Here is a 27184-nt window from a genome sequence, read left to right as displayed (position 1 = left end):
CCTCGGAGGTGGCACTTCTGTTGTGTGTGTCTCATCCTGTTCCATGACAGCTTCATGAGGCACGTCACAGCTAGTGGCAGCGAACAGAGAGGGAGGATGCCCGAGCGAGATGTGTGATCGGCAGAGTAGTTAGTGTGAGCCAGGCATGAGGTCCCAGAGGAGAGAGGCTAGGCTCCAGGAGGTCCAGGGAGGCTGTGGAGCCTGGAGACGGGCACAGACGTCATGGCAGAGCCATGTCTCCCGTCCTAGCCTCCTTGGTCTACGTCGTGTCTGACACAACCAGCCTCCAGAGCCGGACTCCCAAATCTTTAGTGTGAGCAAATGTGTTTTGAATCCGCCCCCAAATTAATTTTCCATCCCTTAGAGCCAGCGTAGCAGCAAGGAAACTCAGCCTTAAAAACCTAGACCCTCTGTCATTCTTTACCATGTGACTTTTTTTTGTCTTTTCTTTCCTTCACAAGAGTAGCCTGTCTTCTCCATTGTCTTCGTTAACAGTTTTCATTCAGGTGTTTCTTAACGTACCCAATTCAACAGTCTTACGAAGTCAAATCACATTTTTCTTCCTCCCCCCCCTCCCGCACGGGAGAGGAAATCTATAGAACGTGGCTGATTAAGAATAACTTCTATGTTTCCATTCCAGATTTGGCTGCCTTTCAGTGGTGGGTGAACTTATTCAGCTATGTATTTCAGATATTTATTTCAGTGCCACTGAAGCGTTGAGGGAACCTTATGGATGAAAGGTGTCCAGGAAACATAAGCCAGGAGGTGGAAATAGACTGCTTGGAGTCTTAAATGACACCTGGGCAGAGAATGAAGTCATTGCTACTTTGAAAGAGGGATCTATACTTGACGGTCCTCGAATAACTGATATTCCAGAAAAAGACTCTGTAGCCACCCCAGTGGTGGTTGGACGGCGAAGGGATCTTACTAGTTCTTAGGCCTGAAAGTACAAGTAAGTATGTGCTAGGGCAGGTAGGAGACAGGTGGACGCAGTTACAGCCGGGTCCGTAAGGTCAAGAGGCTTGAGATGACTTTTCTTGAACCAAGGGGTTTTACAGGATGAAAACTGGAATCAGGGACCAACCGGAAGTTGCTGACTTTGGTCCATCGACCGAAACCGCCTCGGCGTCTGCAAAGCAGCCAGCAGCTCCGTTAATGAATCTTTTCAAACAGAGCAGGATCCACAGGGTACCCCTATTAAAATTTTTGCTTTCCGCAGAGCTTAAAGCGAAGTTTGGAGCAAGCACGGATGGAGGTGTCCCAGGAGGACGACAAAGCACTGCAGCTTCTCCACGATATCAGAGAACAGAGCCGGAAGCTCCAAGAAATCAAAGAGCAGGTATGACCCCCTGGCCGGGAGCAGGGCAACAGCTCAAACCTCTCATTTCGGCAGACGCATATTTGAGGGACAGAGAGAGGGAAGGTGGGGTGCCAGTGAGGACAGAGGTAGAGTTATGTATGTGGGTCACTTGGAACTTTTAGATTCCCCACTATTTATATAAATGGCAGAGTCCTCGTTCCAGTGCCCTTTGAAGGCTGTGCCCCACAATGGCCACTCTTTTCAACCAAAGGTGTAGGTTTAGAGCAAGGATGGGCAAAAAGCCGCCGGTGGGGACGAATCTGGCCAACCACCTGTTTTCCGTGGCCATGAGCTAAGAATGATTTTTGCATTTTTAAATGATTGGGGGGAAAACCCAAAAGAAGATTTCATGACGTGAAAATTATATGGAATTCAGATTTTGGTGTTTATAAATAAAGTTTTATTGGAACATAGCCACACTCATTCATTTACCTATTGCCCTGCCTGTGGCTGCAACCCAACAGTGAGTAGCTGTGGCGAAGGCCACGTGACCTGCAAAGATGACATTGCCTCCTATTTAGCCTTTTACCGAAAGAGTTTGCCAGTCTCTGCTTTAGAAAATTAAAAAATTTTTAAATATATTTTTGTAGCTTTTCAGATGCACTTTCAGTGTTTGAGAGAAGCCAGGATCATTCATAATTTTGCTTACGTAAAGAAATATTTTGGGAGAAGAGTTTGAGCCATTAAGACCGAGTCAGAATTAACACAGCAAATCTGGCTGCAGAAAGCCATCCCTTGTGTTTTCAGAAAAGAGAAACCAGACCTTTAAAAAGCCTACTCTTTTTTTTTCCCCCTCTCTAAAAGGGTTTTCTTTCTCAATGGTTCATTTTTATTTTGCTTCATTGTTTCCTTTTTAGCATGGGTTTTTTTTTCATCCTTTGAAGAAACTGTAAATAGAAACTTTAATGAAGAGAATGCAATGAGCAATTGGAGAGCTGAATTATCAGCTGCCAGGCAACTCTCATTCATTTCAGAAAATCTAATGGAAACAGTGATGGAAATGAACATTTTTGTCTCCGGGTAGTGCAAACTTAGCCATCTGGGTGGTGCTAAATGCAAGAAACTCCTCCAAATAATTTTGATTCATTAACTGTTCTTTAAAGAAAGAATTACTGTTTTGGGGGTTTTGTTGACATAATCTCATTATCACCTTAATATTTTTTTTTAATGACTGGCTAATATCCTCTTTGATAAAAATGTTCTAAATAAACATGCACAGGAAATAGTGCAGTAGGGTTGTCAGGCTTCTGAACAACAATACTTCTTGAAGGTCACACATAATAATTTGAAAAATCCGCTTTGACAGTTGACTCATTACCCCTTTTATCATAGTTTTTCATCCAAAAATTTCGAGAGGTAGGCTTCTTTTTCACCCCTTATTCAACATGTTTGGAAATTTGCTCTTGGTAACATCCTGGGGAAATGAAAGCTGTGTTTGGCCACCAGAGGGAGCAGCTGGTGTCCGTGAAATTCCACAGAAGCAGAATTATCAGGACATTTTGAAAAGGTATATATGCTGGTGGTTGAGTTCAAAGAAATCTCCTTTATGATTCATACCACAGTTGGCATCCATGTAGAGTTTTAGATTTAATGATTGCTGAAAGTTCCATTTCGGGGGAAGGAAACTTCTCCATATCAGATTTTATTTCTCATCGCAAGAAGGATTTATTAAAATGACTTCCGGTAAGTTTGGTGAGAGCAGAATGTATGTAATCCAGGAAAAAGCGTTTGCAACTTTTCTTTACTTTTTGCTAGGAGTTTACTAGCAAACTCCTAGTGTTTTATCTGTAGCCTGTTGGTTCCAGATTTGCCATTTATTCTCTACTCTTCCTCTCAAAGCAGATTCCTGTACCGCTATTTATTTTAAATAGTTGGCTTCTACGTAGCTACCCGCCATGGTGTATTTGGATTTGGTTTGAAACAAAAACACCTGGGAGTCTCACATGATAGTCTGATTCAGGGGCTGTTAGTAGCAGTCGCCGATTCCCCTCCCCCCACTTCAGGAAGGGAGACAGAAGTCCAGGTGACATGGAAGGCGTTTGTGTTCCATGATTTCTGACTGAGCAGGACCAGGTCTGATCCTTCCTTCCCACAAAATCCTGCAGCTCCATTCAGAAGAATGACTTGAGGCGGGACTCAGAAGTTGTGCAGTCCCCATCCTGATTCTGTTCAACTGGGACACACGGTCAAGTCCATGCTGAGATGCGGACAGCTCTCTCTCTCTCTCTCAGCCATCCTTGGAAACAGACCTGATTCTCTTCTCTCAGGTTTTTCCTGACTTAGGGATTTGGTTAGCTGTTGGATATGTAGGATATCCTTAACATGTCCAGTGTCACTAACAGTGGCTCAACAAATGAGGTAGAATTCTTTTTGATGCTTGCAGCAGGCTGGGTGCCCCAAAAGCTCAGATGCTGGCAGAGATGTTGCCTGATACTCAACTTTCTCCCTCCGGGTGCTGACAGCTCGAGAACGAGAGATGTTGGTGGGGAGGAACTGCGCTCTGCCCTCGCTTTTGATGAAACACAAAAATTATGTTCTCTTCTTGCCAGCGTAAGTTTAATAAGTAAGAGAAGGGTACCCAAGGGTAAGAGATGACCAAGCTTTCCCTCCACCTCTGCTTCCTCTATAATTTGTGCCTGTGGGCAAGGCTGCTGGTACTTCTGATTTTTTAAACATTTAAAATCAGAAAAAAACAATTTGAGCTTTTAGGTAAAAGATGCTGTTTTCATAGATAATGTTTTTGTCCTTATATTAATGTAGTTGTAAAACAAAATTTTTAATGTATTTTTTTTTAATGGAGAAAGGGGCCTAGGTAGGCCCAGAGCTGTGAAAGTCTTAGTAAGACATAACGCAACCCTGGCTGAGGGGTCTAGAAAAACCCCAAATAGGGGATGTACCGTTCCACATATTTGGCTCATATTCCACTTTGTGAGTTCAGGTAATTGTTGAGTAGGTTACAAAGACCTTTCAAAGCCCAGCACCACCCACTTAGTGTGCATTGTCCAGAAAACCTGGTACCCCGTGACTTGGAGGATTGGCCTTCAATAACAGTACAGTTGGTCCTCGATATCCAGGGGTTCCATGTCTATAGATTCAACCAACTGGATTGAATTTGGTCCTGGAACTAAATTCCGTGGTTACTGAGGGATGACTGTGTGCTTTTGAGTAGAAGGGAGAAAATGAGACCATGCTCCACTCTGCTCATTTTTCCCCTTTCCCCTCTACCAGTCATACAGGGACAGATGTGCTTACATGAAAACTATCCATTTTCATAAGGACATCATCTCCACTTTAGTGTGCACTGGGGGGATTGCCTGTTGCAATGGGATGAAAGATTTACTTTCTACTATTACTTAAAAAAAATCAATGACATTTTATTGCTTGAAAAGACAAATCCTTGCTCAGTTGATACCTCTTCAGTTATTCCTTGGGAGAGTGGATCTTAGAGAAAAAATTCTTTTTTCTTTTCACTTTGTATCTCCTACTCACCCATCCTACCCCAGCTGCCTTGGATTGGATAACGTTGCTCATTCATAATCCTTATATGTATAAGCTTTGCTTTTACTAACAGAATATTTTCATGTTTTGCTCCCAAATTTTCAAAACCATTGCCCATTTCTTCTGGTAAATCCACTTCTGGAAAACCTCGATGCAGATGTTCAGTTTTGATTTTAGAAATTCACATTGGAAAAGGTTGGACTGTTTGGGTCACTTTAAAGGCCTGGCTCAAAGGGAACAAGATAATTCATTCTTCAGAGTCTTTCTCACAAGTTATTTTGACCAGAGCCCGTGTTTTCTGACCTCTCCAAATTCCAGGGTGACTTACATTTCAAGAGCAATGTTAAGTTCATCATTCAGTTCGGGGCCCAGAAAAATTAATGGTGAGAAACTGACATGATGAGTTTCACCTTCCAAGATTCTCTCCACTGAGATTTCCAATGACCCCCTTGTGTCTCTGAAAGGTTAATTTTAAAACTCGCACCGTATCTAATTGTGTTAGGCGCACTTCTAAAGGACAGATCTATATAAATGATTACCCTTGGAGGACCGCTCCACGTAAGCAGATTATCCTGGTTGTTTAAAGCACCCCCCTTTCAGCTCTCCCGTGTTAGAGGCCTTAAGGTTCTGTGCTGCTGGTACAGTGTTATTTGCTCAAAGGATCTTTCTGCATACAGGCACGTGTATTCCAAACGGTGTTAGTAGTGACATGATCTCCATGAAAGCAGCTTAAAGACTGAACATTCCTTCCTCCCTCCTCATCCCCCCACCCCTCTTCCCCATCTCTCTCCTCACCTCTTCTCTAGGTCTGTTCTCTGCCGATCTCTCCTCAGTGTGTGTGTGTGTCTTCCCTCTGGGGTCCACGTTTCTCTGTCTTCACGCCCTGTCTCTCCTCACCTTCCTTCCGTTGCCCACATCTTTAGGAGTACCAGGCTCAGGTTGAGGAAATGAGGCTGATGATGAACCAGCTGGAAGAGGACCTCGTTTCGGCCAGAAGACGGAGTGATCTCTACGAGTCAGAACTGAGAGAGTCCCGGCTGGCCGCTGAGGAGTTCAAGCGGAAGGCGACGGAGTGTCAGCATAAACTGATGAAGGTAGCCAGCTCCCTGCCAGGAGGGTATCTTGTGAGGTGGAGTCGTGGATGACCTAACACTAAAAAAGGGAATGCTAGCTTTGTGGGTGTGTGTTTGGAAAATGGTGGGGTGCCCTGCAAAGCTCCTGGTCTTAGAGATGGTAACTTACATATTTATTCATTTTATCATCATCATCATGATTTTGGCCACAGAGACCAAAAAGGTATAGCGGGAAGTATTGTCTTGTAAGACTTTTAGGTTCCTGAGATTTCCCAATGTGTTGTATCTTTTAAATTACAGGCTAAAGATCAAGGGAAGCCTGAAGTGGGAGAATATTCCAAACTGGAGAAGGTATTTTCCATTACTGGTGTATTTAGTAAATTTAGTCAACACTCTCCTAAATGTCACTCCTCATGGCTTGTCATTGGTTAAGAAGACACTTGCAATGAATAGAGAACACTCTTCCACCTTTATTTTGATGGTCAGTCTCCAGACGACCGTCTTTAGTTTCAGCTATGCCTCTAAAAGGGATAAAAGGCACCTCATTTTTCTGTCATGCCTGCTCCCGGTAACATACAAACCTAGATAGTTAGTAAAAACACAGGTGAAAATTCTTCCTGTTTTAAGATACCCAGTGACTTCGATTCTGTTTTTTGTCATCTGTGTGTCTGTTACTGGTTCTAGAGAAACAGTCCACATGGAGGTTTGCACTGGAACATTCACAGGCTTCTCTGACAGGCTCCTGTTCTTCCTCTCCATCAGTAGCTACTGGGATACAAAATAGAAAGACCCCACAGAAACCTCAAGAAAATAGGACTGTAATAAATGTAGCAGGTCCTTAACACTGATTTGCCTTTTGCTTTATTTCCTGGGATTTTAATTACAGATCAATGCTGAGCAGCAGCTCAAAATTCAGGAGCTCCAAGAGAAGCTGGAAAAGGTAAGCCCCAGGTGGTTTTTTTAGGGGGGATCTTACACCACCCCATCTCCAACTACTTTTCCTGACCTTGTCCTGGAGCATGGAAGATCAAAGAAACAGAATTAGTCACCCTAAGCGCCTAGGAAAATGAAGGCGGAGTGAGCCATTACCTGAAAATACCAGAGTTCTGAAGATCCTTTTTCCTTTTGAGATGTGTCAGCAGTGTGGTTGTGTTTTGTTTTTTTAAACCAAGCTTGGAGGGAGGGAAATAGCTCAGTGGTAGAGCGCATGCTTAGCATGCACGAGGTCCTGGGTTCGATCCCCAGTACCTCCATTAAAAATGAAAAACAAAACAAAACCAAGCTGTGTGGGACTCTGAAATCAAAGTTCTGATTGTATTAGGACAGAACCCAACAGGCCTGCTCCTCTCCCTTCAGGAGGCCGGGCTCGCCATTTTGCACATTTGTGAGAGAAGCCTGTGTCATTCATGACCCAGACTGCTTTCAGTCAGAAACGGCCATGTTCCTGTGCCTTGGAAGGCTGGAGGAAGCCAGAGTGCTCGGGTGGCTGGGGTTGGTTGACAGCATCCTGTTTCTGCTAATGGCCCTTCCTTTAGGTGAATACAAGAAATGCTCAAGGACCAGAATGAATGTGGTTCTGACACGTGCCTTTCACACCGAGAATGTTTGTGAATACGTTTACTAGGGCCTTCTTCCTCCTCCTCCTCCTTTTTAAAAAAATTGTTATTAAAAACATACAGCATTAAATGTACTATTTTAATCTTTTTGAGAGTCCAGTTCCTTAGTGTTAGGTGTGTTCCTCTTGTGGGACAGTAGATCTCTAGAACTTTTTCATCTCGTAAAACTGAAACTCCTTGCTAGACACCAATATCTCCTCCCTCCCTCCCAGCCCTTGGTAACCACCTTTCTACTTTGTTTTTGTGATTTTGACTGCTTCGGATACTTCCTATGGGTAGAATGATGCAGTGTTTGTCCTTTTGCGATTGGCTTATTTCACTTAGCATGATGTCTTTGAGGTTCATCCACATTGTAGCATGTAGCGGGATTTCCTTTTTAGAGGCTGTGTAATATTCCTTTGCCTGTATGTTCCTCATTTTCTGTATCCATTCATCTGTTGCTTTCTCATATAGTCTTGAGGTCACTACTGGAAGCCTGGATCTCCGTCTTTCAGCCAGAAGTTTGTGTGAAGGTTCATGTCTCCATCTAGAACCAGGCTCTCCTGTAAAAGTGGGAAGTTGCCCACACATCTCAGCCACAGATATAATTTAAAATTTTCCAGTAGACATGTTAAAAAGTGAAAAAGAAACGGGAAATTATCTGAATGATACAGTTTACTTAATCCAGTGTGTCCGAAAATATCACTGCCATGTGTATGGATATTAAAACATTTTTAAAATGTGTTAAACTTAAGTTAAAACTAAAAATTAATTTCCCAGCCACACCAGCCACATTTCAGGTGCTCACCAGGCACATGTGATGATTGGCTCCCATGTTGGATGGTGCTGGTCTTGCAGCTGGAGTTCCCTTGCAGGTTTCACTTTCTAAAATTATAGTTTAAAGCAAAGGAGTATGAGCTTGTTGGTTTCTTACACATATCTTTACTGTGATGCTAGAAGAGCTGCAGTATAGTTAAGATGCCAAGAAAAATTAACCTCAAAAGCGTTCACTGTTCGGGAGAGTATAGCTCAGTGGTAGATGTGTGCTTGCCATGCACAAGGTCCTGGGCTCAATCCCTGGTCCCTCCATTAACAAATAAATAAATAAATAAACCGAATCCCCCCCCCTCAAAAAAAGTTAGCAAAACAAATTTTTTTAAATAAGTAAAGTATATTGGAGGATTATATAGGTTAGAAAAGGGGGGGGGCTTGCTGTTTTTTTTTTTAAACCTGAATTTATGAGCCACCATGAACACTGGTAATTGTGCCCTTTGATAGGCATTTATTTGAAAAAAAATTTTTTTTAGTTTTGATCTTGTTTTCGTATGAAAGTTGATAGTACAGATTCCCCATAGGAAAATAGCAAACGAGATGATTAAGGAGAAAATTAATGCTTCGAGGTAAATACACTAATACCTGGACAGATAAATCCTACACCTTTTTGCTCACATTTATTGTGTTGTATTGAATCTAAGGTGCTAATGATTGTCTGATGCACTACTATCTTATGTGCCCCAAGAAAGAAAAACAGTCAATTTTAATTGCAGGATGCATTCAAAATTCAGTGGTGTTGAAAAAAAAAAAATATATATATATATACACATTTAAGTTAAGTGTACCTTAGAACAGGTGAAATACAGAATAAGATGAACGTTTATATGTTTCAGAAAACAGATATAATGTATCTCCACCTCAGTGTGACCTGAGCTTTTCTGTTTATAGGAGACGTTCCCCATCTTTTCCCACGAGTAACTGTGGCCATCTCTCATCTGCTGCTTCTCCTTTCAGGCTGTCAAAGCCAGCACAGAGGCCACCGAGCTGCTGCAGAACATCCGCCAGGCCAAGGAGCGGGCCGAGCGTGAGCTGGAGAAGCTGCAGAACCGTGAGGACTCTTCCGAAGGCATCAAAAAGAAGCTGGTGGAGGCCGAGGTGAGCAGGGGACCTCCAGCCCCCGGCGGACAGACCCTGGTCCCGGTGTGGCTGGCCTTTGGCTGTGCCGAGAGGGCAAGAAACCACAGAACCACCCTGGCTTGTGTCTGACCAAAGCGCATTCCTTTCCGCCAATCCCTCTGAAACCTGAGAGGCTTGGCGACGTTCTCCCCAAAGGGGAGAGAGATTTGTCACAGCAGCTCCGAGCAGAAAGATGTTTTGATGAAAACCTTTCCTTCCTGTTTGTTTTCCTCTGACTGGCTCACTTGTGGGAGGATTCTTGTTGGTCTCGATGAGCTGGAACGCCACCCCTGAGATTTCCTTTTTCCTCCTCTGTATCTCGTTCCTCCTGGCCTTTGCCCCCGCAGTGCTAATAACATATTAATTGTCAGGGCTCCAGCTGTGACCTGCGTGTGTTGACAACTCCCAGATCTGTATTTTTGGGCCTCTTCCTCCAATTCTTTGTTGTTGTTGTTGTTGTTGTTGAAACCAGTTACACAATTATACAGGCACACACACGAGTGTCTTCTCATTGTAAAACACTTAGAACTGAAGAACAGTGAATAAAAACTGACGTCTCCCCTTGACTCCTTTCTGCCCGCCCCAACACCTTGGCGGTCGTTCTGCAGAACGGATGTGCCGTAGTTGACTTGACCGTCCCCCTGTCCTGGGCCTCCTGATTTTCCGTATCACAGTGTTGGCGTGGACCCTCCTTGGCCACATCTTTTTGGGGCCACCCTCCCCAGCGATCTGGGCAGTGTTTCCCACGGCTCCCCTGACATCTTGATGGGGTGTCTGAACAGTGCCTCAGATCTAGAATTAACTCACCATCTTCCCCCCCCAATCTGGGTGGCCTCCTCAATTTCCTCATGCTGATCAGGGCCACTGTCATTCATCTGGTCCCCCGCTCCCCACCGCCTCCCACCCTGGCTGAAAACCTTGACATCATTTGCCTCCCCTTGGGCCCTGCATTCAGCAAGTCGCTCAGCCCTATAAATCTATCCACATTGTCTCTCCACGCTCAGCCCCTGCTGCCCATTTCTGGAGGCTTCTCCTGCAGCCCAGGCCCTCTTCCTCTCAGCTGAGCAGATGTCATAATTTCTTGGCTTTCTGCTTCTGGTCTCACCTTCCTCCGAATGACCTCAGACAACATCAGATGCTCAGACTTATAACACAAGGCTCCACAGAGCCCCCTGCCCCACCCTACGCCTTTCAGGGCTTCCCTGTGTCTCAGGTGTGCCCCTGAGCCTCGTAGATACATGTGACTCTCTCACCCACACATGCGCCCCCCTCCCCTTTTCTCCTGCTCCTTGGGTGCACCTGATGCTACAGCCACTGTACCTTCCAACTGGGGCCTAAACCCAGCTCTCAACCACCTCCACATTTCTGCGAATACACCCGCCATGTTTGAAAGGCCTTCCCCCACCTCTCCTGCCCTTTCCGCTCCAGCCTGCTCTACCCCCACCCTCTCCAGAGCTCACATCTCGGTGACTCCTCCCCTCACCCATTCAGTGAAAAGGCCCCTCTCCTGCCTGCAACGTCCCACCGCCCTCCAGACCCATTTGCTTCACGGCTCTTCCCCCTCTTAACCTATATTATGTTTATATGTGTTTATCTTATCTTTCCCAAGGGCAGGAATTCTGTCGGCTTCCCCTCTGTATCTTCCGTGATGCCTAGTGTGGTACTTTGCAGATAGTAGGCGCTTGGTAAATATTTGAATGAATGAATGCACTCTTGTAACCTACAACACGCAAGTACGACTTGAATGACAAAACCCGATTCTCTTCGCTGTCGTTTCGGGCGCCTGGGACTTCTCTTCCCGCCTTGAGTGTACGCTTCTCGAGGGCCCTCTCCCTCGGTGCGGGCGCTGTGCCCGTAGAGCGGTTTACTCCATTAAAACTCTCTGATTGATTCACGATCTGCAGGAACGCCGCCACTCTCTGGAGAACAAGGTAAAGAGGCTAGAGACCATGGAGCGTAGAGAAAACAGACTGAAGGATGACATCCAGACAAAATCCCAACAGATCCAGCAGATGGCTGATAAAATTCTGGTGAGCAGGAACCAAAGTGGGGAAGTTCCAAGCTAACAGGTTAGAGGTTGCAGAGGGAAGGGGGTCCAAAGGAGAATCAACCACCGTCACAGGGGAGGTGATCGCCAAGCAGGTGAACCAGGAGAGGTGGCTTTAGCGGATGCCACATCAGAGACTAGCATGAATAACCAAAGGTTGGACATTTCAACACTGGTAACAGATCCAACAGTATGATTTTTTTTTTTGCTCTGTTTGCTACTGCCTGACTTCTTTTTAGTATGAACGTGCACACTCTGTCATTTCCGATACATTTTTACAGGAGCATTTACTTCTATCAGCAGAGTTTTGTATGGCCGTTAACTTCGCAAATGCCCGTTTAAAAAGGTGTGGGATTCAGACCTTTAAGACCAACACCTGGATTTTTGCTTCTGCCGAAAGAAGAAATTAGTCACGCAGACTTGTTTTTCTCGGAGTAGTATTTGTCAGAGAGCCCTGTTCACCCACTCACTTTCTCTGCTACAGTTGGTTATTATTACTATTATTTTCCATTCCCTTACATGTAGCAGATCTTTTTTTTTTTTAGGTTTGTCATCACGATGGTTCTGTTTCCGGCTCTGATGACCAAACTAACTTAACCAAGGAAGGCTCGGGTGGTACCTAGAGATGTGTTGGAGTTTTGCCCCTGCCAGGGTGGAAGGCGGGTGAACCTTTAAAGGACTGTCCTTGGATTTCAGTCCCAAAGCCAGGAATGTGATACCGTTTTTGGAGCCTGTTCATAGGAGTAGTTGCTGTTCTCCACTAGAAAGGGGCAAGGTGGTGAGCAGGTCACTTCGCATCTCCCCCTGCCTTCTCTCTCTCTGCATCACTTCTGGGAAATGAGTCACCAGCAACTATATGAACTCAAGAATGACTGACTTACAGGCTTATGCTTAATACCAAAAACAAAAACAAAAAACACCACCCTTTCAAAACTTTACATTTCTGTGTTTGTATATATTGACGAACATACGGATATTCTTGAACAAACAGGTGGAAAGAAAAATTGGTTAAATAGCGTTGCTTTGACACGTCGTCTTCACATATACGTCTGCACACAAGGGCCAATGTGACTGTTAAGTCTACTTTTTCTGTTCTCTTGTTCCGTCATCAAAGTTTCTCTTGGCAATTGTCAAGTGTGTGAATTTTAACGTGAGTAAAATTAATTCCCACTGAGATTCCACCACTGCCACCCCTTGCTTGGTGCAAACGACGTGGTTGAGTCTCTCGTGGTTGCGAAGTGTTTCTCTGTTTAATGGTGATGTGTTCATTCATTCATTCAACAAATATTTAATGAGCTTCTACTATGTGCCAGGCACTGTTCTAGGAGCTGGAACTATAGCAGCGAACAACAGTGTTTGCCTAACAGGACTGAAGAGTCCAGTCCAACACATATACAAAAGATAACGTTTAAAAAAAAAATGACAACAACAACAAAAAATGCCAAACTGCTAAGAAGTCAGATTTCAGAATGTCTGCTTTTTCCAGAGGTTCACTTGCAATTAAAATGTGGGAGTGTAGAGTTCTGCATTCCTGGATTGTATGTTGTAAAGTACCATTCATAGGTAGACCAGAAATTCGGTCTTCAAGGTTGTCAAGTCTCAGGTATCTGAGTTTTCGACTTATTATTTGATTGATTTCCATTCCTGTGCTACCTTAGGAGGACTGAAACTAAGCAAAGATTTTTATCAAGTGATTTCTAACATAAAGGAAAAGTACACAGATTTCGTTGTCCGAATGTGTCTTGCCACCTGCCCGAATATCTTTGTGTTTGTGACTTCATTTATCAGAAGGTGCCTTTTGCTCAAGAACCTTGTGCTTTAAGCTGTGAAGTATCTGGAACACAGGCAAAGAGGGGTCCTTAATACCGTTACATAATGATGATGCTTGGAAACAGATCCCAAGATGTTATTTGCATTAAAATATTTGCTATTCTGATAAGAACTTTCAAAACAGATAATTGGGGTCCTCGTTATAGCAGAGTCTTTTGCTTTAATAAAAGAATTCTTTTCCAGGAATCCTTTAATACACAAAAAGTCCTTAAAGTATGTTTTTATTTATTAAAGTTCTGTTTACATTCAACTTTTCAAGATCACATCTGTCAGATTGCAATAGATCCTGTGCACCTGGTCTTAAAATTGAACACTTTACTGGACCCCAAAGCAAAGTCAATGCTTGCAGACTTCAGATTTTCAAAGGCTTAATCAGTAACATTTTATGTTGTGTGAATCTGAAAGTATTTTTTCCACATTTTATGGTTGTATCCCATATAATTTCATCATTCTTCAAAATTCTCATAATTACTCCCTTTTCAAAGAGAAATTTCCTGATAGTATGAAGAGATGAAAACTTGGAGTAGTGACTTTTGATATTAGTAATTAACTAATGGGTCCAGATTCATGAGAATTAATGTAGTTGCAGATATCTGCATTTGGAGAATGTTTCAGTTAGTTGAATGTCATGTTTTATAAGATCAGTTTATAATACGTTGACAAATGAATTGGTATAATTTTCAAATGAATCACAATTTAAAAACAGTTTAAAATCAGAAATCTTAATAAAAGAATGAAGAGAATGTTGAATTTGAGCTATTTCTATATACACACACACACACACATATTTATGTCATTTTTAGTGAATTTTATGTTCTGCTTTGTGCCCATTAACATTGTATCATATAAACATGACACTGTATGAACATCTCCAGATACTCACATCCTCCATATAACCTGTCTGTTAAAGGAATCGTTCAAAACTCCAAGTGTTTGAATCGTTACATTAGTTTTCCTTCTTAGCTAGGGTTCTTGAGCAATCATTTTGTTAATGAGGAAGATACAAAATAATTTTTTGATCATCATATATTAACTTTAAACCTAAAATAAGTGGAAATTACTTTTCCTCATTTAAGGCTGCCATAGCAGCGAGAACAGCCTGAGGTTCAAGACCGTGGTCAGGGGCTTTGTGCTGTACTGAATTTTCACTCTGTGTTGCCTTGTTAAGTCGTACTTCTCTAGGCAGAGATGAAGAGCTGCCTTTGTTTGACCTGTCCCGCTGACAGAGTTCTGATCCCAGCCCGCCAGTGTTGTGTGTCTGTGTGTGAATACTTGGATTTGGAAAACCCAGGGCCAAGGCTCGGGTGGTTTCCTTTCCAAGAGCCGTGAGGGCTAGTAATGAAGAAACGGATGCCTGTTACCTGTGGTGCCTGTGCCAGAGTCATGTTTCCTGTGAATGTCTAATGTGCGTTGGCTCCGTCCTTCCCTTGTACCCTTGACCGACTGTTCTTGTGTGTCTGTAGGAGCTGGAGGAGAAGCACCGGGAAGCCCAGGTCTCAGCCCAGCACCTGGAGGTGCACCTGAAGCAGAAAGAACAGCACTACGAGGAAAAAATCAAAGTAAAGAAAAACGTTCTAATCTTTCCTGGCATTCCTCCTGGAGCACCACATAGCTCCTCTCCCTTTCTGGGCACTTTGGGCCACTTCTTGCTAGAACAAAGGAGTGTCTGGGGTAACTGCTGTCCTTAGGTCATGGTGGGAGGTCTGGGGATGTTATCCATGGGTTTGGATAGCAGAAGTTCAAAAAATTTATTTAAAAAATTTGGTCATCATGTATCCCAGCTCCATCTTTAAAATGATTTTTGACCCATGGTCCTTCAGTCCATGAGGGTCTATAATTTAGATCTAGACAGATTCACACTTTCTTTGCTTTTAATTTCCTTCCTGCACCTCAAACCTGGGATAATTTTCCTTTTGTTCAAATTACATCCTTGAGGACTTAAGTGAAAATCTCCTGGAGCCAAACTCTCTGTTTTGGGTGTCTGAAAATGTCTTTATTTCACCCTCATTCTTGAACGATGTTTTGACTGGGGAGAGAATTCTAGGTTGGCACTTATTTCTTATAAAACTCTTTGAAGGTATCATTCCATTGACGTTTGGCTTTTATTGTTTCTATTGATGGTCAGCTGTGAGTCTAACTTGCTTTCTTTGAAGCCATCTTTCTTTTCTCTTTGGCTGCTTTTCAAACTTTACTTTGTCTTTAGCTTTTTAAAGATTTACTGTGATATGTCTAGATGTGGATTTATTTTTATTTATCCTTCTTGAATTTGACTGGACTTTTGAATATATTGGGTTTTTAAAAAATCAATTCCAGAAAATTACTGGTTGTTCTATCTTTTCTTCCCTGTTTCCTTCCCTAATGAGAATTTTGTTAGGCATGTGTTAGATTTTCACCAATCTTTTTTTTTTTTCCATTTCCTTATCTGTTGGTACTACACGCTGGTTAAGTTCTGAATGATTTTCCAGTTTACTAATTCTTACCTGTCTAATCTGCTGTTAAACCTATCCACTGAGTTTCAGATTTTAGATATTGTGTTTCTTTTTTTTTTTATTGTGTTTATTTCTTGACATTCTATTTGGTTCTTTCCTAAGTTTACTTAAGATTATTTAAGACAGTAACTTTCTATTCCCTGTATTCATTTGAAGCTTGTCTTCTGCTTCTTTAAACACATTAGTGTAGATGTTTTATGATCTGTACCTGATAATTCCAATGTTGGAAGTATCCAAAGGTCTGTTTCTTCTCTGTTGTTTCTCTTGGCTCTTTTTCTTGATGTCTGTCTTTTTTGTGTGCCTGGTCAACTGCTCATTTTCCTTGGAATATTATTATTATTATTATTATTTACTTTTTTTTAAATTGAGTTATAGTCAGTTTGCAATGTTGTGTCAATTTCCAGAGTAGAGCACAATTTTTCAGTTATACATGAACATACATATATTCACTGTTGCATTCTTTTTCACTGTGCACTACCACAAGATCTTGTATATATTTCCCTATGTTCTTTGAAACACTATTAATGAGAATTCTTTGAGGCCTTGAATGAAAATGTGTGCCCACCTTGGAAGGTGGCCCTGGGCTCTGATTTCTCTGTCTTCTTACCCTTTGAGGCAATCAAAAATGGGGATGGGGAGGGTGTAGCTCAGTGGTAGAGTGCATGCTTAGCATGCATGAGGTCCTGGGTCCAATCCCCAGTACCTCCATTTAAAAAAAAATATATATAATTACAACCCCCAAAAATTAAATTAAAAAAAAAGTGAAATTAAAGTTTATTTGGTTCAGCAAATACCTCAAGTTCAAAACAGCTTTGTACCTTTTCTTACCTCTCTGGGTTTCTACTTTCACTTAGATTTTAGCCTGTAATTTCTTAATCTCTTGCCAACTTTTATTAGGTCCTTTTGGAAACCCGTTTTCCACATTCTGTCTAGCATTTTAAATCATTTTTCATGGAAGAGCTGACCTAAGTAATCCAGCCCACCATATAAAATAATATATTCAATTACTATTTCACTTACTGAAATTATTATTTTAGTTGAATTATTATTAATGAATCAGTGATCAGAAATGGCTGCCAGCCTATCTATTTTCCTTTGAAAAATCACATCAATTTCATAACGGTTTTGGGCCAAGCCTTTAATTCTTCTGTTCTTGAGAATCAGACCTTGGTCATTACATCTTAAATACTGTCTCTTTCCCTTCCAAGTCGGACACTGAAAGAGGCTTTTAATTTCTGTAGTGATGACGTTATCGGTGTGGTTGGTGTTCCCAAAGAGTTGGCTGTCCTTTTTTTTTTTTTGAAAAACCATACCCATTCATGCTGACACCCTCATCATCATCCCCACCCTGGCATCTTTTTCCCTTTAAGCCCTGGTATTATTTTTGATTGTTTTTCACTGAAAGAAATATAGGAAAAGAACCCAGAAGGGACCTCACAGTATTTTAATGTGACCCCTCCCCCCCTTTTATCTACCAGTCCTTTTGGTTTGAGTTCTTCCTGGCTTCCAGACGTCTATCTTTGAAATAAACCAACTTTCAGAAAATTATGAGAATGTATATAATACTCCACTGGCACCTTTGCATGATGAAGATAACCTTTGCAAAATTCATTATGTAATTTGGGGTGAATATGTTGACTTTCCTGTCCAAAAGCCGTGTTCTGTCTTAAATTGATATAAATGTGTACAGTGGAATCTCTCATTTCAGACACATCCCCTGCTTCTCTCCCATGCATCTTCTTGTTTGTCTACCTGCCAGTCAGAGCTGAGATGCGTGCGTTCTTGATAAAGCTTATTCCTTCTCGCCCACACTCACCTATGCTGGTATCCATCCCTGCCAAAGCGGAGGTCTTAGTTTAAGCAGAGTCATCCTGAAAAGGTGCTTTGTTGCTTTGGCATCTCAGGAAAAAAAGAGCATCCCTGGGCTAGACATTATGTGGTCTCTGCTGCCTTTAGATGGAAAGAACTTGGCTTTGTAGAGCCTAGAGAATGTGAGGGACAGATCTATTTTCTTCCATCTTCCCTCCTGGCATCTTTATGAAGCCATTTCTTTGTAGTCTGCTCTGCTTGGTGTTCCTGTTCCCTCCTCTGGAAGGCCCTTTTGGTAATAATTATGACCATACCCCAGATTCTCTCCTTGTCTTGTTCATAATTTTAGAATCGCACCCCAACATCCAAGAGGACAGGCCCCCTTATCCTTCTGAGGTCCGTCCCTCCTCCCATGACCCTGTCCCCCACCTTTTATTCTTCTCCACCTCTCACTCTGTGTTTTCCATCAGTTGGTTCTAGTTTAAAGCCCTCTTTGAAATCCGTCCTTTCCTTTCTTCATCATGTGGGCCCCCTCCCTGCTGACTGGCTCTTTTTAAGGGCTGATGTCCCCATGAGCTGCGGAGGGCCCTTCACAATAGACAACGAGGGAAAGGCATGTTTCAGTTCCATCTGTGACCCTGATTCTGGCAGCTCTCTTCGCCGTGTCCAGTGCAGTTGGTGTCATTCAGAGAAGCAGAGTGTGAGACACAGGGTTGTGGTCCAAGCCTCGGACTACTTAACGATGTTGCCTTCTTTTTCTCCTTTGTTTTTTTGCCGGTCGTTTTGGCAACTGGTCGGGCTCTGTGTGTCCCTTGTAGACCATGCGATCAAGCCGGAGGATGCAACACCATTACTGTTTTATTTTTTCCCCTTGGGAACAGTCAGTGCTTACAGTGGCATTCTCGGCACTGAGAACACATGATTTCTCTTCCCCTGGGAAGGGTTTCTCTTTCCAGTGACTTTTTTTTTTTTCCCTACCAAGCTAGGTCAGAGGAAAGGACAGGGGAAAGAGACTTTTTTTTTTCTTTCCTTTATGCTGTGTCTTCAGTCTGTTGACTCCCCACCTACTTTGTTGGTGGCCAGAACCCTCTCACCCCTGGCTGTTTTCAAACGTCAGCCTTGGTCACACGGACTTCCTCAGCCTTCACCTTTCCATCCCTCCACGCACAGCCTGGAGGTGACGAGTTTCATTTTATCCAAATTAAGAGCAAGCAGTGTTCTGAAAACTACTGCATTGACTGCTATCAGCTTGTCCCTGGGTCATAGCTGTAAATCACACCATCTCTAGAGAGATCTTTTTTTGTTTGTTTTTTGGAGTCCACCTCCATTTGGATCTATCTCGAGCCTTTCTGGCTGCAGATTTAAAAACAAGTCCTTAGTTCAAGTCCACCATTTACTGGCCATTTGATGGTGATACTGGACTTCTTAATCTCGTCCTGGCTGATCAGCAGACGCCCACTCGCAAAGTCGGGAGAGCTTGGCTCCCCCACTGCCTTTTCCCCTCCTTTCCTACTTTGCTCAAGTGCCTCTGGTGAGTCTTCTTTGCTCAGCTTTGCTCCTCAGGACACTGACTTCTTTGGTTTCCCGCAGGTGTTGGACAATCAGATAAAGAAAGACCTAGCTGATAAGGAGACGCTGGAGAATCTGATGCAGAGACACGAAGAGGAGGCCCACGAGAAAGGCAAAATCCTCAGCGAGCAGAAGGCGGTAGGTAGCAGGAACCGCACAGCTGGCATCCAGGGGAGGGTTTGTGAAACAGGCTGGGCATCGCACACCAGAGACGAGTCCGTTTTATCCCGTGGAGTTTGCTACTCACAGAAAGCTCTTGCTGTGACCCCTTCCTCTCCTGAAAGCCACAGCTCAGGGGGGCCAGTTGGGCCTTTCACGCCCTTCTTTAAGAACTCAGGCTGGTCTGCCATCAGCTTGAACGATTTCAGATTGCCCCGTGGTCCTTGGCATCCCTCACGCGTCTCCTTCCTTCCTGATCCCCACAGGCAGGTGGTTCAAAAGCTTGCAGCTCAGAGTTTCACCTGTCTTGCTTGTTAATCGAGTTATTATCTCAGACCCTACTGAGTCTTTTCACATCAGCATCTCTAAAGGAGGGTCCTGGGAAGTGATATTTTTAACCAGCACTCCCCCCCAACCCCCTACCCCGGCCAATTCTTATATTCTTATGATTCATTAAATTGCGGAGGCTTTGATGTAGAGAATCTAGGACAGTAGTGACTGAGTGAGAAGGAATCGCTCAGAAAACGACAACCCCAAGGGTGATGAGAAATCCAAACTTGCAAATTCAAGTTTTAGAGGCTCCTGCAGGCTCAGGTCACGTGCAGACAACACAGGGATTTAATGAGGCCTGTTTACCCACAGAGTGCCAGGTTCCTGAATAGGTCCTCCTGCATGTTTTTAATGCAAGCCCCTTAGTGTGGGGACGCGCAGTCTCCATTGGATAAAACAAATGAGAGCCAGCCGTTCGAGCCATGAGATCCACGATCTGCAGGGTACAGGCTAGTTGAGTCTCTGGTCAGATCACCTGCATTTCAGGTGACACTTCTCCCCGACCCACGTGGCCCACGATACTCTGATTCTGGTAGAACCATCGATGTGTGAGATTTCAAAGATCCCCTGTGTTTCAGATGATCAACGCCATGGATTCCAAGATCAGATCCCTGGAACAGAGGATAGTGGAATTGTCGGAAGCCAATAAACTTGCGGCGAACAGCAGTCTCTTTACGCAGAGGAACATGTAAGTATTCACATTCTAAGTGCCTGCTCCATTACACTTTGGTCTTCTCCCCTGGGGCATAATCCTCTTTCTTCTGTCTGATGGAGCTGGAGCAGATTTAATTACTTCTGAAGTCGGGCCCAGCCCCTGTATATTTAATGTAATTTTGCTCTCTCTGAAGTGGTCTCAGCCTACTCCCATGCTCTCTTATGAGCTACGTTTTCTTAAATGCTTCAAATTACCATTGGATGACAGAGTGCTTTCCTCTCTAGTGAGGCTATTTATAGTTCACTTTTGGAGAGCTGCTGTCCTTGTCCCCTAGACTTGCCTCCTGTGATCAGCCAGGGGTGATCATGGGTGTGCCTGGCCGGGCCATCCATCTCGCTGGTGTTAAGTCAGGCCCCGGCGGTGAAGTGTGGGGTTCAGCAAGGACTCTGGTGCTCCAAGAACATTTTGATCTTAATCTTTTCCCCCAAAGAATTATAATCTCCAGGATTTTTTTTTTCCCTTTAGATATGTCCCTTCAGAGGTCTCCTTAAACGTTCCCATCTTAGTTTAAACCAGCTTGATAGGCTGCTTGTCGGTCTTTGAGTCATTCCAGTTTCTGGTACTTCGGAGCAGTCTGGTGGAGAGGTGAGCACGGTCTCTGGGGAAGCAGGAGGAATAGTATCCTTTCTGCTCATCACCCTCTCTTCCCCAGGGCCTGTCTCAGTGTGTTGTTGGGGCACTTTTTTATTCTAAGGAGGCCCCTTTCTTTCTGATCCCCTATATAGACTCAGAAATGAAAAGGTCTACCAAAGGAGTGAAATGATAGTATCTCTTGCCTCCCCCTTGACCATGCCCTAATCCCCTTGATGAAGGACTCTGAGCTGTGAGGATTAAATGGGCCTCAGGTCCCCACGCTGAGTAAGGACATGCCCACGAGGCCGGGTCAGGACAGCGCTAAGCCAGGAATGAGTGTGGTCCACTTACTAAGACATACCTCTCGCTCCATTTTCTGCCTGCCCTTCTGAGGGGGCATGCTCACCTCTAACAAGACTGTGATTTTTCTTGGCTCCTCCCACCACCCCCACCAGGAAGGCCCAGGAAGAGATGATTTCAGAACTCAGGCAACAGAAGTTTTACTTGGAGACGCAGGCTGGGAAATTAGAGGCCCAGAACCGGAAGCTGGAGGAGCAGCTGGAGAAAATCAGCCACCAAGACCACAGCGACAAGAATCGCCTGCTGGAGCTGGAGACCAGGCTGAGGGAGGTGAGAGTGAGGGGTGGCCTCCCGAGAGTGTTTGTTGGAGGACTCGGGCCCCAAACCAGCCAGGTGTGAAGCAGAAATCAGTTCTTACACAAGAGGCATTGAGGTGAAGAGCCCAGACGGGGCCACAGGGGGATATGGGGTAGAGTTCCACCCCCACTTCTTAGGAGTTTGGTAGCCTTGGGCAGGCTCTCCTACCACCTCTCTGTGCTTCAGTTTCCTCATCTGGAAAATGGCCGTGAAAACGTATCTCGGTCCATAGGGTCACATGGGGAGGTTGTAAGTCAGTGCATCTTCAAATGGGGGAAGGTGATTTCTCCTTTATCCTGATTTAGCGAGGGTCACGTGACCGTGTCCAGACACGGAGTTTCGCACACAGTTGGCTTAAGGACAGTAACAGAGGCCCCATGACAGTGGAAGACGGAAAGAGAAATCTAAACTTTCGGTTTGATGGAACATGATTTTTTTTCTTTCTTTATTTTTGTAACCATAAGTTTGTTTTCTATGTCTGCGAGTCTGTCTCTGTTTTGTAAATTAGTTTATCTCTGTCCTCTTTTTTAAGATTCCACATGTAAGTGATATATGGTATTTGTCTTTCTCTTTCTGGCTTCTGGAAGGTGATTCTTTGCAGAGGTATAAGGGAGCTGGGAAGGGCAGCCAGGTTTGGGGAGGAAAATACCACACATTGGCTCAGGGCTGTAAACATTTTTGAGGCTGGTGAAAGCTGACTCTCATCTCTTACAGTGTATTTGTGAAACGACTGCTGGGTGCCAGTTAGTAGCCCGATACACAGTGGTGACCAGACAGACCCATCCCTGACCTCGGGGGCTGCCAGCCTGGGGGCGGGCGGTGGGGGTGGGGTGAGCCAGCACTGGCAGAGATAGGACTGGAGTTCAGGGACTGGTCACTGGCATTGGGACTGCCAGACTGGGTGTGGAGATGCTCTGCTCAAATATTGGTGATGGAGGTCTTCAAAGAGCAGATGATCTGTCTTAAGGCAAAGACTTAAGCAGACAGCAGTCTCAGAACTCAACCTCATGTCTTAGTTTGTCCTGGGGTATTGAAATGAGGCCACTTCTCTAGACAGGAGGTGTCAAGGTGTGGGCCCCTCCCACAGGACCACCTGGCCTGTCTGTTGAAATGCAGATTCCGGGCAGCTTCCTCTCTCAGCCGTTTTGAATGAAATTGGGTGGGGGTGAGGAGCAGGGATTTGCATCTTTAACAAGCGCCCACTTCTGAGTTTGAGGACCATCATTCTAGGTTGTCCAAAAGCCTTAGGTGGCGATTTAACTCATCCAGGCTGTATTTTTACTCTTCAGTAAGTTTAACAACACTTCCCCGTAGTGTCAGCCTTAAGAGTGTGAGTAAATAACTCAGATAGGTTTCTCTGAGCGTGGGAACGTTGGCTGGCTGGCTTTTTCGTTTCCACACATCTCTCTCATCACACCCGCCCGCCCTGCCTCTGTAGCTCATCTGGGCGTTAACGTGCCCCAGGGGAAGCGTGTTGCTTTGTTCTGGAAGCAGTATAGCCAACCCAGCCCCCAGGGGTGGTGGGAGGAATTCAAGATGCTTCCGGAGAGGCTCAGGGCTGTCTGTACTCCAGGGGAGCCTGGAGTTTAGCTTTAAGTCTAAAAAGGCGGGTCTGCCTTCTCTTTGCCACCTGCTGCTCTTGAGACTGAGGGCGGAGGCCTCAGCCTCTGGTTTGATGCACCCGCAAGGATCCTGGGTGCACATGCAGCGTTAGCTCTTCCCCGGCGGAGCATGGGGTTTAGGGGTCCTGGGTGCTCCTTTCACTGGACAGCATCCTGCTCCCCAACCTCTGGCTGACACATGATGTGATGTCACTGGCCCCTCCTGGTGTCGCCAGGTGGCATTGGGAGTTTGCAGGCATGCTGGCGGAGCCATAGCTGCCTCTGGCTGCTGATGTGCTAATAAGACAAACAAATGAGCCCTGCCACATCTTAGCCGTGTGACATCTGCTCAGTTACTGAGTCTCTCAGGGCCACAATGTGCTTGCCTGTGAAATGGCCTAATAGTTGTACCTTCCTTGTTGGGTAGTGAGGAAGACGAAATGAGCAGAGACAGTGTCTGGCGTGTTGACATGAGGGCGACATCTGCTGTCACATTGTCGTTGCCGCCGCCACTGCCACCATTGTCACCATTGTCCTCACTAGACAGAGATCACAGCCTTGGCTTTGGCTGCCGTCGACTCGTTAAGGACCCCCTACATCCAGACTGTCAACCCAGACCCGTCTCTTGAGTTTCTGACCTGCTGTCCCCATAGACGTTAGACAGCCCCACTTGGATGTGTCCCTTGCAGCTCAAGTTCAACATGGCAAGGCTGAATTTCTTACCCGTCTCCTCAGACTGGCCCTTCCTCTCCTGTTCCCTGTCTTGGCCAGTGGTCTCATTGTGTAACTCAGATTCCCGGGAATGTGGGCATCACCTTTGACTCCTCTCTGTCCTTGGTTCCCTGCCCCACTCCACTGAGTTAAGCACTGCATCCTGTTGGTTCTCGAGGCTGAATCTTTTGGAAGTCTTTCTCCTCTTCTGTGGCTTTTGGGGCTTGGGTGTCACCTTTTCCAGGGAGCCTTCTCCCACACCTTGGAGCTGGATGGGATGTCTCCTTTGGGTCCCTGTGGCTGTCTGTGTTTAGCTTATGCCCTGTGGACCCCTCGGCTGCCTCTGTTAGACAGCAGGCTCTCCGTGGGCAGCGAGCATCTCTTCTCGCTTGGCATCCCAGAGTCCGACATGGGGTCTGGCCTCTAGGACAGCTTGTCAGCGGTGGTTACGTCAGCAGATGTGCCGTGGTCTCCCACACCTCCATGCCTTACGTGTTTTGCTTTCTCTGCTTGGAATTTTCTCTCCCCTCTTATCTGCTTGTTTGGCTCCTCAGTACACAGACCCCCAGTTACCTTCTCTACCCCTGCTGTGTTCCCACCACATCCCTGCACATCCTGACCACTGCACTTGACCACAGTGTATAGAAATGGTTGGTTTTGATTTTTGTCCCCAACTCAAAGGCAGAGACTGTCTTTCGTCTCTGTATATATTTTTTTTTAATGCAGAAGTTGCTGAGTACATCTTTCTTGAATGGATGAAACGTTGAGTAGATAGATAGATGGGCAGACAGAGGGAAGAATGATTAGTTCACCCTGGGCATTAACTCAGGTTACCTAATAAGAACAAATCAGAGCAAGAATATTTAAAATAAGTAGCATTCGGTCTGTTGTTCCATTTGTATTCCCTGTAAAGGTGTCCGTGCTACTAATAAGAGGTTATTTATATTCATCATAATTTTCACGGGAGATTCTTGTGTGGTTTTCCTTAGATGCTTCCCCAAGCATTTGAATATTCAAAAGTAAGGGATGGTTTGCATATCCATTGCATATACTCTTAGATGTGCTCTATTCTGTTGATTTTTGAGGCTCATAGAAGTCAGAGCCGTCTCGTTGATTTTTCTCCTTCTCAAGTGCGTGCTGAGAATTTGTTTCCGTGACCAAATTTAAGATGCAGGTTGAATGGCAGGTCGTGTCTTGGCATTCTCTTCAGTTAAGGTCAGTGAGCCTCTCTCTCTCCCTCCCTCTCTCAGGTCAGTCTAGAGCACGAAGAGCAGAAACTGGAGCTGAAGCGCCAGCTCACGGAGCTGCAGCTTTCCCTGCAGGAGCGCGAGTCCCAGCTGACAGCCCTGCAGGCCGCCCGGGCGGCTCTGGAGAGCCAGCTTCGCCAGGCGAAGACGGAGCTGGAAGAGACGACAGCGGAAGCAGAAGAAGAGATCCAGGCGCTCACGGTAGGCTGGGTGTAGAGCTGAGGTTTATGCTCACTGTCAGAAATGCCAAGAGAGAAAAAACAAGCCACCGAGTTGCTTCACAGGCAGAAAATTGGCTTACGTGGGCAGCTTCATCGTTGGAATTAGTGTACTAGGTCACTAATTGGGTAATGTCTGAGCTTTCCTAAGTATCCTGGAAGGTTCCTCCTTTGTTTCCCTCTTTTTAAAATCATCATCATTATATTTTAAATTTCGGTTTAACCAAAGTCCATTTTACATGGGTCTTCTACTTTAGTTTTCAATAATCATTAAAAAAAATAATAATCTTCTACCTTACAGTGGTCTTTCCGCCATATTTCTGTTTTTGGTTTGGCTCACTTCATTTGTGTTACTTTTTTTTTTTTTGTAAGCTATAGATTGTTTCTTATGTATGCATTTGGTTGGTATGTTCTGGATGGAAATGATTCTACTGAATGAGAAATTGTTTCTCTAAAGCGGACCTGGCTTCCCTGCTCTTTCTTAGCGACTAGTTTGATCAATTAAAATGTGTTGTCAGGAGATCGGTCCCTGGTGGGGGTGGGGGTGGGGGGTGGTGATGGGCACTGGATTTAGACCGTGGTTCTTTCTGGAAGTCTAAAAAATGTGACTTCATTGGCCAATTTCCCATGGCTGATCCTTCTCACAGGGACTGACCCCTACCAAAACTGACAAGAAGTTTATCTATAACATGCCAACTTCACGGTTTTGTAGTGGGAAATACAACCACCAAGGTGACCAGCATGCTCCAGGTGGCTAATCCTCCTGTTTTTCCCCCTCAGAGACGTATACGTATAAATCCCACTTCTCCTGGAAGGCTGCTCAGTGGAGCGGAACTCTGGGCATCGAAAGCTGAATGAGTTTAATGGCAGGCACTCCTCATGGTGACACCCTGCACTTGGCAGGCAGGTGGGCACACTCACGCCTGCTGGTCAGGGTGCGTCTTCCACGGGCAGGGCACAATGCAGCACAACGCAGTGTCTTTTTCAGTAGGGCACCTCGGTGGGTATCCTACTCTGATTCGTTCTGGATGCTGTCCCCTTCTCCATCAGCAGACGCTTCTTAGAGCAGAGATACTTCCGTAGACGACCGTGTGCACGTGTTGCTTGTGATTTATCCTGTTTAAAAGTAATGCATATATGTGTATATACGCACAACGTGTACATGTGTATATACATGTATACGTACACACACATACATATGTATATATATGCATATGTATATTTTTAAGTAATTTCTTAGAAGTTATATCCCACTGTTGGGTTTGGGGACCAAATTGGGAACATGAGCTGAGAGGTCCAGGGTGCACAAGGGTCAGTCTAGGATACAGGAGCTTCCAGGATTCTGGAGATGCAGAATAACTGCTATACAGAAGATGGCTGTGGATCTTAGATTTTCCAGGACTTACGCGCCAAGTTCAGATATTGACTGTAACCTGAACTTCCTCTGTCTCTATGAGAACACTCATTAAATGATGTCATGTGCCCCCAATATTTGATTTGGAAAAAAAAATTGTTAAAATAGCTCTTTGTTTATACTCTGCCTTGTTTCAAAATGGATCGGAAACAGTTTGGAAAGATACAAAACAGTGTATCAGGATGAAAAAAGATAAGCAGAGAAAATAAGTCTATAGAAGGAAAAAAATGGAGGTAGAAATGAAATGAATATATGAGTATGTGCCAAGAAGGCTTCTATGCTTTCTGGAGTTGGGCGGATGGGGAAGGAGACAGCCAGATAGCATTTCTTAGCTGCTGA

At 44.6% G+C, this 27184-nt stretch overlaps 1 protein-coding gene across 8 annotated transcripts in view; it reads left to right on the top strand.

Moving 5' to 3' along the window:
• Nucleotides 1-27184, top strand: part of CIT (citron rho-interacting serine/threonine kinase) — a 149731-nt gene that overhangs the window by 77217 nt on the left and 45330 nt on the right. For all 8 annotated transcript variants that reach the window (XM_072953653.1, XM_072953655.1, XM_072953654.1 and 5 more), the window contains exons 13-23: nt 1220-1339; nt 5782-5952; nt 6232-6282; nt 6818-6871; nt 9315-9455; nt 11381-11506; nt 14817-14912; nt 19242-19358; nt 20288-20397; nt 21453-21627; nt 25217-25414. In XM_072953653.1, coding sequence (XP_072809754.1) covers nt 1220-1339; nt 5782-5952; nt 6232-6282; nt 6818-6871; nt 9315-9455; nt 11381-11506; nt 14817-14912; nt 19242-19358; nt 20288-20397; nt 21453-21627; nt 25217-25414 — 1359 coding nt within the window. The remainder of the gene's footprint in view (nt 1-1219; nt 1340-5781; nt 5953-6231; nt 6283-6817; nt 6872-9314; nt 9456-11380; nt 11507-14816; nt 14913-19241; nt 19359-20287; nt 20398-21452; nt 21628-25216; nt 25415-27184) is intronic.

The sequence above is a fragment of the Vicugna pacos genome, chromosome 32, assembly GCF_048564905.1.
Source record: "Vicugna pacos chromosome 32, VicPac4, whole genome shotgun sequence".
Lineage (NCBI taxonomy): Eukaryota > Metazoa > Chordata > Mammalia > Artiodactyla > Camelidae > Vicugna > Vicugna pacos.
Note: the sequence above shows the minus strand (reverse complement) of the source record. Positions and strands in the feature narration are given on the sequence as shown.